Source organism: Muscardinus avellanarius (genome assembly GCF_963383645.1).
Source record: "Muscardinus avellanarius genome assembly, chromosome: 8".
NCBI classification, from domain to species: Eukaryota; Metazoa; Chordata; class Mammalia; order Rodentia; family Gliridae; genus Muscardinus; species Muscardinus avellanarius.
This window is the reverse complement of record NC_137794.1, coordinates 61,302,980-61,315,498: the sequence shown is the minus strand read 5'-3', so window position 1 is coordinate 61,315,498 and position 12,519 is coordinate 61,302,980. Positions and strand designations below refer to the sequence as shown.

General features: G+C 42.7%; 1 protein-coding gene across 1 annotated transcript in view; it reads left to right on the top strand.

The window, feature by feature from the left end:
* The window catches only part of PDSS2 (decaprenyl diphosphate synthase subunit 2), a gene marked incomplete at both ends in the record, with an annotated part of 286,459 nt that overhangs the window by 210,740 nt on the left and 63,200 nt on the right, over positions 1 to 12,519 (top strand). The window contains 2 exons of the mRNA XM_080700610.1: positions 1,247 to 1,420; positions 3,398 to 3,529. Of these exons, the coding sequence (XP_080556736.1) occupies positions 1,247 to 1,420; positions 3,398 to 3,529 (306 nt within the window). The remainder of the gene's footprint in view (positions 1 to 1,246; positions 1,421 to 3,397; positions 3,530 to 12,519) is intronic.

Sequence of the window (12,519 nt, the reverse complement as noted above, 5' to 3'; positions counted from 1 at the left end):
ACCTAGTTATGGTGTGGGCGTGGTGGGCACGCTTGTAATCCCCACGCTTGGGAGGCTGAGACAGGAGGATCACACTGGTTCGAAGCCAGCCTCAGTTACTTAGTGAGGCTCTCAGCAACTTAGTGAGACCCTGTTTCCAAAAAAAATATATAAAAAAGGTCTGGGAGTATAGCCCGGAGGTAGAAAGCCTCTGGGTTCCACCCCCAGTACCACCAAAAATAAAATAAAATAAAATATGTAATACTGAGGATTGAACCCAACAGTGTCCTACCTCCAAGATACACTTTCAGCCTTATTTTATTACTTTTATTTTGAAATAATAAATTCACTGGTTTCTGAGGATCTTGCTAACTTGCTAAGGCTGGCCTCAAACCCTCTTCCTCTAGCTTAGCCTCCCGCGTGCTGAGGTTACAGGCTTGCACCACCGTGCCTGATGCAGTTATGTCCTCATTGTGGAGCATTTGCCCAGTATATACAAGACCCTGGGTTCAATAACCAGCACCACAAAAAAAAAAGAAGGAAAAGAGATTAATTTTACCTGTTCCTTTTTTACTTTTTTCATGTAGCTGCTAGAAAAATTAACCTTGCACATTTGCACATGTGGCTTACATGATATTTTTGTTGGACAATGCTAGTCTAGAGGTAGTAGATATGTATATTTATTTACAGGTACTTAAAATAGCTTCCCTACTTTTAAAAGATGAAATTCAATGGACAGCAGTTATATCCTCCCTTATGGCCTTCTTATGCAAATATACTTTGACGAATTTTATAATCATTCTCCACTCTAATGGGTTACCTCCTCTGACTTTTCTGCTCAAATGCTTCTAAGAGAACGCAATTCCTTCGTTATACCCTTACATTTTGGCATAAATGAAGCACAGAGGCTTCGGGTATTTTGGAATACCATCCCCTCTCTATAGCATTTGAGAACTGATATGACTATAGATGGAAGTTAACCCAAAAGCCTAAGATTCTACGTTTTACCTTAGCTTATAGAATATATTTTAATAGAAATTCCCTAGCTCAAAATAAAAATTTGTTTTAACATTTCTTTTACTTTCTCCCACTACTCTAAAATAGCAGCCCTCCCCCTTCTTTTTAGGTAGAGCCAAGGTTTAGCATCTTTTAGTTCTGTCTTGTTGCATCTGAATAGCTCTTTTCTTAACTCTTCTATTCTTCAAAAACAGAAACAATTAAAATATTCCTAAAGCCTTTCTCATCTTGGCGTTTGTTGCATTTTTAGGAGAATCGTATCACAGATGATATTGGGATATCGACTTGGAAGGAGCAGGCTTTTCTCTCCCATGGTGCCTTGCTAGCCAAGAGCTGCCAGGCGGCGATGGAGCTAGCGAAGCACGATGCCGAGGTGCAGGATCTGGCATTTCGGTACGGGAAGCACATGGCCATGAGTCATAAGGTACTTTACACCCTTTCTCTCTTGCCATTCTTATATAGCTAAAGCGACACACAAGAAACCTTTTGCCATTTAATAAGCTGCTCTTATATTCTCAAAAAATGTTTACTGTGTGCTTAAAATCCGGCAGTCATAGATGGTGATAGTTATGTAATGTAAATAGTATGACTGGTAAGTGCTATATAATTTTGACAGAGAGCTATGGTTTACTTAAGATGTATTTGTAATGTTTGTCTTTTCTTTCAACCTGAAAGGGTTCTTGAGGCAACTCTTAGAAATTCTTAAATAACATGTAATATTGTTATTCACAGAACGGGAATTTAGAAAATAACAAAAATTTGTTATTTTTGTTATAGGTCCATTATAACTCCTTATATAAAACAAGTTATGGAAAGTTAATGAAATTTAGAAATACACTGAATAAAACTGAAGCTTTAATTCTTTTTCTTTCTTTTTTTTTTTTTTTTTTTTTGTTGTTGTTGTTTTTGATCCTAGGAATGGAACCAAGGGGCATTCTACCTCTGAGCTACACCCCCAGCCCTATTTTTTATTCTTTATTTGGAAATAGGGTCTCACTGAGTTGCAAAGAGTCTCACTAAGTAGCTGAGGCTACCCACAAACTGCGATCCTCCAATCTCAGCCTCCCGAATGCTGGGATTACAAAACATGCACCACCACACCAGCTCCTGAAGCTTTAATTCTAATAGCTGATTCTTTTGAATGACATATTAAATACAAAATATCCCAAAATTAGCTGGTAGATTTTTGCCTCTATATATGTGTAATTTTTAAATTTCATGTAGTATATATTTTTCAGATAAATACCTCATAAGAGGCAGGAAGTTGTATATATTTATATAATATCTTCTGGCTGTGGTTTTTCATATTTTATTAAACCTTAGATTAGTTCATTAAGTAACTATATTTATTAAATCCATATCTAAATGTTTACTTTTAACTTCAAATAAAATAAAGGCTGTGGCCAAATAAAGGAATGGTATGAGGGATATAGCTCAATTCTAGAGCACGAGTGAGGCCCTGGGTTTGACCTCCAGCACCACCACCAAAAAAAATGGAGAGAGAGAGACAGAAAAAAATGTATTAGGAAAAATTACTTCTAAAGAACTTTATTTTATTTTCATATGGTACTAGGGTTTGAACCCAGGGACATTCTACCTCTGGGCTATACCCTCAGCCCAATTTTATTTATTTATTTTTCTTTTGTAAAAGGGTCTCACTAGGTTGATCAGAGTGCTGCTACTGAGGCTATCCTCAAACCGGTCTGTGATCCTCCTGTCTCAGCCTCCCAGATACTGGGTTTTCAAGCCTATGCCACCATGCCTGGCTTGTTAAAGAATCTTAAAAGATCTGGCATGATGGTGCGTGCCTTTCATCCTAGTACTTGGGAGGCTGAGACAGGAGTATTTCAGGTTGTTTGTTTGTTTGTTTGTTTGCAGTACTGGGGATGGAACCCAAGGGCATTCGACCTCTGAGTGACAACCCCAGCCCTATTTATTATTTTTTTTTTTGAAACAGGGTCTCACTGAGTTGCAAAGATCCTAAGTAGTAGCTGAGGCTGTCGGTGAACTGCGATCATCCTGTCTCAGCCTCCCGAATGCTGGGATTACAAGCCTGCGCCACCACGCCCGGTTTAGGATTTCAGGTTTAAGGACAGCCTTAGCAATTTGGGGAGACCTTGTATCAAAATTAAGACTTAAAAAAATAGGGCTGGTGGTGTAGCTGAGGGGTTGAATGTCCCTGGGTTCAATTCCCCAGTATCACAACAAAAAGAAAAAGGAATTTTAAAAGTTGTTAGTCATTCAGATTTCAAAATGTAGTTTTGCTTATTAAAGTACACCTAAAAATGGCATTCCTTAAGCTTCCTTTTTCACTGCACTGACTGGTGTTTTCTGAATGTGACTGAAATGTGCTAGTGTATAGACATCTCACTGACTGAACTCCTGTCGTTGCTCCTTCTAGATCAATTCTGACCTTCAGCCTTTTATTAAAGAAAAGTCCAGTGACTCTGCGGCTTTTCATCTCAACTCAGCTCCTGTCGTTTTACACCAGGAGTTTCTTGGAAGAGATTCGTGGATGAAGCAGATCAGAGAGGTAAAGTAAAATCACTCCTATTTTAGGTATCACTAATATTTAGTTGTTTTTCGAACATAATTCATATTTTGTGATGACTTAAGACTATAGATCAGCCATAAAAGAGCCTATTTATTTAACGGGCAAAATTTGTTTTATAGTCTACATTTTTCAAGAGGTTAAATAATCTGAGTGTGGTGGCAAATGTCTGTAATTCCAGCACTTGGGAGTCTGAAATAGAAGAATCACAGGTTTGAGGCCAGTGCCTGGTAACTTAGTGAGACTGTTTCAAAAAATTTAAAAAGGGTTAGGAGTGTAGCTCAGTGGTAGAACTTCCAGGTTCAGTCCAGAGTAGTACTACAAAAAAATAAAAAGTAAAATACTAGTTAAAAGTTAGAGATTGCACTGTTGTGTTTTATTATTATCTGAGTTCTTCGAATACTGCAGCACAGCGCTAGTGCCTGTGGCAAATGCTAATTAACTCGGAATATTTTTTCTAAAGGCTTTCAGAAATCGGGCTATGGTAATAGCACCACCCTTTAACTGACAGCAATTTCCCATCTGTGGACTCTAGCACAAGCTGCAGAATTCCAGGAGCTCCGTCTGTCAGCTCATTGGGTTATTTTAAAACAAACTTGGACCCTGAACACTCATTCTAAGGCATTATCAAAGAAAAAAAGTGTGGTGAAGTGGGAGGGCTGAAGAGGCTTGAGTTACATCAATTTTATACCTTTTCCAGGGCATGGGGGGAGTGGCTGATGAAAGGAAAAAAATTTGGTTTTCTTTGCACTCAGCAATTCCAGCGCAAAAGTTCTTGCCTTTTTATCTAAAGCCTTATGAGATTCGCTTAACCTCATGGTTGTAGTGGCTTGGGTTGATCGGAGGCTCTGGAGACAGACACAGCGGAGGGTGGGGAAGATGGAGCGGCCGCTATACTTAAAGCTGAGGGCCTAAGTCAGTATCTGCATTCTGAAGAATGAGATTCCCCTTCTCACAACCCTCTTCCAGCATAGGCTCTCAAATTTTTGAGTAACAGCCAGCTCAAAATCCTTTGTATTCCCCAGGTAGAAAACTGAGGAATCCTTTCTCAGGAAACTCAAACTGGCAGGTTCAGGTTCTCGTGCACTTCATCAGAAGAATCAGACAGACACACACCTGTGACAGGAACAAGCTTTATTAGGACTTGTTCAAGCAGAAGGGAGACGCAGCACGAACCAAGAGTATCCAGCTGAGCCGGGCATGGTGCACACCTGTGATCGCAGTACTTGAGAGGCTGAGACAGGAGGATCGCAGCCCCGGCAACTTAGATCTCATTTCAAAATAAGAATAAAAAAGGTTGGGAGTGTGGCTCAGCGGTAGAATGCCCCTGGGTTCAACCCCAGTACCCCCAAAAAAATAAACGTCAGGCTGGCTCTCAGTGTTATTCATATGAGAGCAAGGAGGGGGGGTAGGGTTTAGACATGTTGACTGGCTTCAAAAGGTGGTCTGTTCTTATCCTGTGAGGGCACTTTAACTTCTGAGGAAGGCACATCAGATGGTCAGTCTGGAACCAAACGTTACATCTCTCCCTGCACAGTCAATCTCTGCCTTGTGATAAGGACCAGTCATTGCAGCTGTTCAGAGAACAGGTGGGGAGTGGAAAGAAACACAAATCACGCAGGTAACGAGTTCAGGGGCCTGGGGATTTGCTGTTTTGGTGGCTCCTCAGCAGTTTTATCCTTCACGCTGTTTGTCCCTGGCAGTCACGGCGAGGGTGCCCAGGTTTTAGTGGTGCACCTAGATTCTGAGGCTGCTGAGACCATTTGGAGCTGGTGAGTGAGGGCTAGGGAGGGCACACCGCATGCTCTCAGGAGTGGCAAGCCAGCATTGGTTGGGGAGCGGCAGCCAGGCGGGCGGAGCAAACAGTGTGCTTTGGATAGCTAACAGCTGTGAGTTAAGGTCCCGCGGCCCCGTGGTGGTCCCTCATGTCTCATTGTCCCTCGGAGCTTTCACCTCCTTAAACCTAAGGGGTGCTGCCTACTCTGAGAGTTCCTCACTGTATGATAAAGACCCACCGATGTGGCTGTTTGAGGCCCCCTCAGTGAACATGTCTGTCTGTGAGCCCTCCCCACAGCGAGACCCACCTGTTGGTCCACAGTTCTCAGGGTCAATAGTCTACCTGGCCTTTGCCTCTATTGTATCGGGCAGTATTGGTTGCTCATCAGCTCTGGGTGCTTCAAAGCAACACACGGAGTTTACCTTTTCTATACCCAGGCCAGGTCACAGAGGAGAGGAGGTAAAGAGAGGCACTGATGGCCTGTATATATTTTTAGGGCTAAAGGCTTTAATTGTCTCTAAGGCTTTTAACAAGGGTTGATCATTAGGACAAAGAGCAAAGAGAGAGAGGAGCTCTGACAGCTGCCGCCCTCCCTGCCCGAGCGCCTGCACAGCACCCAGGCTCTACTAATTTTTACATTTTGGAAATTAATACCAAAGCAGTTAGTTTTTCAATACCGGCATACCAATATTTGGGATATTAAGACAGGAGAATGGCAGGTTTGTCCAATATCAGCAATTTAGCAAACTCAGCAACCTAGCAAGACCTTGTTTATTTGGGGTTTGTTTGTTTTAGGTACTGGGGTTGAACCCCACAGGTATTATACCTCCAAGCTATATTATATCTCCAGCCCTACTTTTTTAAAAACAAGATCCCACTAGGTTGATGAGAATCTCACTACTTGCTGAGGCTGTCCTCAAACCTGCAATCCTCCTACTTTAGCCTCCCAAATACTAGGGATTACAAGTATATTCCACCACACACGGCAAGACTTTTTCAAAATAAAAAATAAAAGGGGCTTGGAGTATAGCTCAGAGATAGAATACTCCTGGGTTCAATCTCCAATAACACACAAACTCGCGCACACACACACACACACACACACACACACACACACGATGTTAACTGAAGGCAATTTAAAACAAATCTGCAGCCAGGCATAGTGGCAGCACATACTTGTAATCCCAGTACTTGAGAGGCTAAGACAGGAAGATCGTAGGTTCATGGCCATTCTCAGCAACTTGTGAGGCCTTCTGCAACTTAGACCATGTTTCCAAATAAAGAATAAAAAATATGCTGGGGGTGTAACTCGAAGGTGGAATGCTCCTAGGTTCAATCCCCAGCTCCGGCCAGGCGTGGTGACACGTGCTTGTAATCCCAGCGTTTGGGAGGCTGAGACAGGAGGATCGCACAAGTTTGAAGCCAGCCTCAGCTACTTAGTGAGGCTCACAGCAACTTAGTGAGACCCTGTTTCCAAATAAAGTATAAAATAGGTCTGGGAGTATAGCCCAGAGATAGAAAAGCCCCTGGGTTTCACCTCCAGTACTACACACACACACACACACACACACACACACACACACACCTCCAGTTCCACAAAATAAGTAAGTAAATAGATAAAATCTGTAAGGTTCCAGAAAACTTTCCTTCCATGCACCTTTGTTTCACAGAGTAAGTGATGTCTTCCATCAAGACAAGGGGGTAACCAAGAAAGATAAAAAAGCATGGAGTCTAGGAACTGTGGCATCAGACATAGACTGGAGGCAGTGGGAATTCTCAGGACAATGTGAAGAGAAGAATAACAAACAACATGGCCAAAAATAGTGCCACTTTCTATGTGTGAAGCACAGTTCTAACCAGAAATCTGAAACACCGAGAGACAAAGTAACTAGTACACAGTAGCACAACCAGCAAGAGGTAAATCCCACACTGTCCTGCCTGTCATCCTGGCAAGCCCGAGCTGATGGCTCCGGATCCAGGCTGTGCTGGGACACGAAGGCAGAGATCTCCAGGAGATCTGAGTGCTTAAAATAACCATTTTACTATGTTCATGAATTCGGGGGTTGTGAACTTGGACAGGGCATAGTGGGATGACTTGTTCTGCTCCATGATACTCGGGACTGGAATCAACCAGCTTCTCTTTCACTCACACCTAGGACCCAAGCCGAGGTGTCTACAAGACTAGGCTGCTGACCTGAGTGCTTGCTTGACCTGTCCCTTTAGCTTGGTTTCCTCACAGCATGGCTTCTCAGGAGAGTGCAGCTGGCCGGGTGTGCTGGCGAACACTCGTAATCCCAGGGCTTGGGAGGCTGAGACAGGAGGGTCCTGGTTCCCAGCCAGCCTCAGCTACTTAGGCCCAAAAAATAGGGCTGGGGGTATAGACTGGAGGTAGAATGCCCCTGAGTTCAGTCCCCAGCACCACAAAAAACCAAATAGTGCAGTTGCCCAGAACACGCAAGGCAGAGGCTGCATGTTCCTTGTGAGCAGTCTCCAAAGTCAGTGTGATTTCCATAATCTTCTGTTAAAATACTCAGAGGCCCACTCGTAACCAAGTAAGGAGTCATAAACCTCTTTACAGCAAGAGTAGCATAGAATTTGAGCACCACTGTTTTGTTTGTTTCCGGCACTGGTTATGGAACCCAGGGGCATTCTACTTACGAGCTACACCCCCGCCCCTATTTTTTATTCTTTATTTTGTAACTAAGTTGTAGAGGGCCTCACTAAGTAGCTGAGGCTGGCCAGGAACCTGCGTTCCTCCTGTCTCGGCCTCCCAAGTTCTGGGATTACAAGCGTGTGCCACCATGCCTGGCTTAGCACCATGGTTTTAAAACAGCCACCACTAAACATATAGAATAAAATGAAGTAGTTATTAGCTGTAGTAAATAGGACTAAAAATGTATAAGAAAGAAAACGTAATCACATTATTCCATATGGCATAGAGAATAATATTTATATAGCATAAAAATATAAATCCTTAATGTTTTCATAATAAATGGATTTATTTATAAGATGATGCCAATACCATTTGGAATTAGGAAGTATTTCCAATTTTTATTCATAAAATTATTAATCAAAATTGCAAATGTTGATTCATCAAGACAAAGTTGGAGGAAAATGCAACATTCCACAGAGGCGTCTTGAAAAGTTCCAAAGAAATACACGCTTGGAGAGCCGGGCGTGGTCGTGGTGCACGCTTGTAATCCCAGCGCTTGGGAGGCTGAGAAAGGAGGATCACACAGGTTCAAAGTCAGCCTCAGCTAATGAGTGAGGCTCTTAGCAACTTAGTAAGACCCTGTTTCCAAATAAAGTATAAAATAGGTCTGGGAGGAAAGCTCGGAGGTAGAAAAGCCCCTGTGTTCCACCCCCAGTACCACAAAAAAAAAAATTATGTGTGTGTGTGTGTGTGTGTGTGTGTGTGTGTGTGTGTGTATAGCTGGGGGGGTGTGGCTCGGAGGTAGAATGCCCCTGGGTTCCATCCACAGTACCTAAGTGCTTCCTTATATTTACCTTTCTTTTCCAATTTATTGAGACTTGGATTCGCGGTCCAGAATTTCCTCTCAATCTTTGTCCAGTTCAGGGCGATTGGTACCCACCTTGCTGCTGTATGCCCACGTGGACGGCAGTGCCAGTAACCTTCTCATGCCGCACTGCTTCCTGCCTGTAAATGGCATATTTCTTTCTCTGCACCTGGCCTGCCTTGCCAGTTGCTGACCTTTGTGTATCCTCAAACCACTGGACCTCATCTTCCTTGCAGATGAGCAGGAGTGCACATTGTCCTTTTGCTACTGGTCTTTGGAGAGTAGGGAAGACACAATCTTCCTGCAAATGTACAAAGGGGCATTGGGGCTTTTGTGAGTCTTGCTGCAGTCTGAGGTCACGAAGAGGTTGAACTTGATGGCGACCATCTGGCGCCAGTTGGGCTCCTAAATACTCAATATCAATTTAACCAAAAAGTGTGGCTGCGTGGAAGGAAGAGTGTGTTTGATCATGTGCAAGATCTAAATATTCCTTTCATGTAGAATCAATAGATAATCCTTAAATTTTTAAAATCCAAAAGAGCAGTATTTGAAGATAAATGACAGAAGAAACAGCTAAAGAGAAGGACCTGGAAAGACAGAGAGGGCCTGGAGACTGCTAGGTTGTTTTCTTAGAAGTCTTGTACTACTTGACTTTTTAAATACTACCTATCCTTTGGGATTTTGTTTGTTTTGTTTCTTGTTTTGGGGTGCTGGGAATCAAACCCAGGGCCCCTTGTTCGGGGTGCTGGGAATCAAACACATGCTAGGCAACCAAGCACTCCACCACCGAGCTATGCCCAGCCGTATCCTATTTGTCTTTGTGTGTGTGTGGGGGGGTGGTACTGGGTGTGGAACCCAGGGGTTTTTCTACCTGGGTTATATTCCCAGACCTATTTTATACTTTATTTGGAAACAGGGTCTCAATGAGTTGCTGAGGGTGGCTTCGAACCTGTACAATCCTCCTGTCTCACCCTCCCAAGCGCGGGGATTACAAGTGTGCGCCACTATGCCTAGCTATCCTTTTTGCTTTTGGGGTGTGTGTGTGTGTGTGTGTGTGTGTGTGTGGTGCTAAGGATTGAACCCAGGGGCATTCTACCTCTGAGCTACAATCCCGGCTCAATTTTTTTATTCTTTATTTTGAAACAGGGTTTTGAAATTGCAGAGGGCCTCATTAAGTAGCTGAGGCTGGCTGTGAACCCAGATCCTCCTGTCTCTGCCTCCCAAATACTGGGATTACAAAAGGCCACCACACCTGGCTTCCTTTTTTTTTTTTTTTTTTTTCCTTTCTTTCTTTTTTGCAGTACTGGGGATGGAACACAGGGGCATACTACCTCTGAGCAACGCCTCCAGCCCTATTTTTTTATTCTTTATTTTGAAACAGGGTCTCACTGAGTTGCAAAGGGCCTCACTAAGAAGCTGAGGCTGGCTTCAAGCCTGCACAATCCTCCTGTCTCAGCCTCCAAATGCTGGGATTACAAGTGTGCCCCACCATGCCCAGCTTTCTATTTGTTTTTAGATTAAGAATGTAATATAATTCCACTGTTAGAAATCAGTCTTCAGAAAAACCTCAAATATATGGGTAAAGACTTACATATGAAAATGTGTAGAGCCAGGTGTGGTGGCACATGCTCGTAATCCCAGCATTCGGGAGGCTGAGACAGGAGGATCGCAGTTCGCCGACAACCTCAGCTACTTAATGAGGCCCTCTGCAACTTAGTGAGACCCTGTTTCAAAATAAAGAATAAAAAATAGGGCTGAGGGTATAGCTCGGAGGTAGACTGCCCCTGGGTTTCATCCCCAGTACCACAAAAAAAGAAAAGAAATGTGTTCTAAGTAATTGATTATAAAAGGAAGAAAATGAAAATCAATCCATTTAAAAGTATGAAAAAGGTTAAGCGAAGTAGGGTAAATGAACTATCACCCAGCTATTGAATACTATATCACTTGGCTATATTTGTGTATTCTTTGACAGCTGAACTGAAACTATATATACAGATGGTGCTAGTCACTCTAATTGGGTTGCATTAGAATACATTGCAGATTTACATTTCAGTTGAAAAGATACAGCTGAATATGTTAAATAAAAGCTAGCAGCCCTTCCTTGGGAAGTCACATGTATATGTGGGCACTCAGGAATAACAGATTCGAATTTTAAGGAAATGATACATGTTTAACTCTTTATTTCTTTGTAAGCATACAGCATTGTAAATGTAGATAGCAAGAACAGGCTAGGCTTTCCTAAATACTTGGCAAGATGTCCCAAATCATGATCCCTGATAGGATTTTGAAATCAAAGGGATATTCTTTGGAGAAGCTTAAGTCTTGGGCAGTAACTCAGTTAAGTCAAATAGACCTGTTCTGGAGGTCTGTTACCCTGCGGGGATGTTGTGAGCCGTCGTGCCCCACCCCTCCATGCATAGCACCTGTGGTCCCCTTTACCCTTCAGGAAAGACTGGTGGTTGATCCCACCACAGCTGCTGTGTTCCTTTGACTTCAGGCTTTTTTCAAGGGGATTGCTGATAAAGAGTAGATTAAATCATCCCCCCCCCAAAAAAAAAAAAGTTCCTGTCGTGCAGGGAACAGCATTCTTCAGATTAAAGACTTTTTTTTTTCCTCCAGTACTAAGGATTGAACCCAAGGCTTTTTTTCTTTTCCTCCTTTTTAAAAATTAAACCCAGAGGCATTCTCCAAGTTGCACCCCCACTCCTATTTTATTTTTTATTTTGAAATAGGGTCTCACTAGGTTGTCAACGGCCTCGCTAACTTGCTGAGGTTGGCTGAAGACCTGCAATACTCCTGTCTCGGCCTCCTAAGTACAGGGTGTGGCTAACATATCCAGGATGCACAAGAGCTTTGATCCTCCTGCCTCAGCTTTTCAAGTACCTAGGATTACAGGTGTGGGAGGCTAAAGATTCTTGAGTTTATTTTAATCTTCTACATTGTAATGTATTTGCCTATGGAAAGTTCTACATCATAATGATCTGAGAATGATCTTCTGTGAAAGCCTTGGAGTCCGAAATTGGGGACACAATTTGGATTACACCTGAGATGAACATTCCATTCTCAATCTCAAGGGAGCTGCTTGTTAATTCTGAAATTATTTCTAGTTCTCTTTCCAGCCTTTTCATGTTATTTACCCTCCTTATATTTGTGCAATCCTTTCCTCCTCCTGTTTTGAATTTTACTGAAGATCCTTAAGGATAATTGCAAATTCACCTTTGAATTACCCATAGTGCCTAGCACAGTGGCTTACTTAGAGTAGTCTCCAATTAATATTCGTCCAGAAGTGTGCATAATGGAGTCCTCAGAGGGTGGACCTCTTTGTGGCAGTCCTGTCTTATCAAGTAAAAGGAGTCCAGTTCATATAGCAGAAGTGGCCCGTAGGAGACCAGGATTTGGGAGAGCTGGGTGCCAGTTTGGGCTCTGCTGACACCTGTGTAACACTAATCACATTCTGTCATATCCATTGTATTGTTTTCTATAAAATAAATTCTATAAAATAAAATGATGGCATTGAGCTAGGTCATTTCTTTTTCTACCTCCAAGCTGTACTCCCCACCCTATTTATTATTCTTTACTTTGGAAATAAGGTCTCACTAAGTTGCAGAGGGCCTCACTAAGTAGCTGAAGCTGTCCACAAACCTGTGATCCTCCTGTCTCAGCCTCCTAAGTACTGG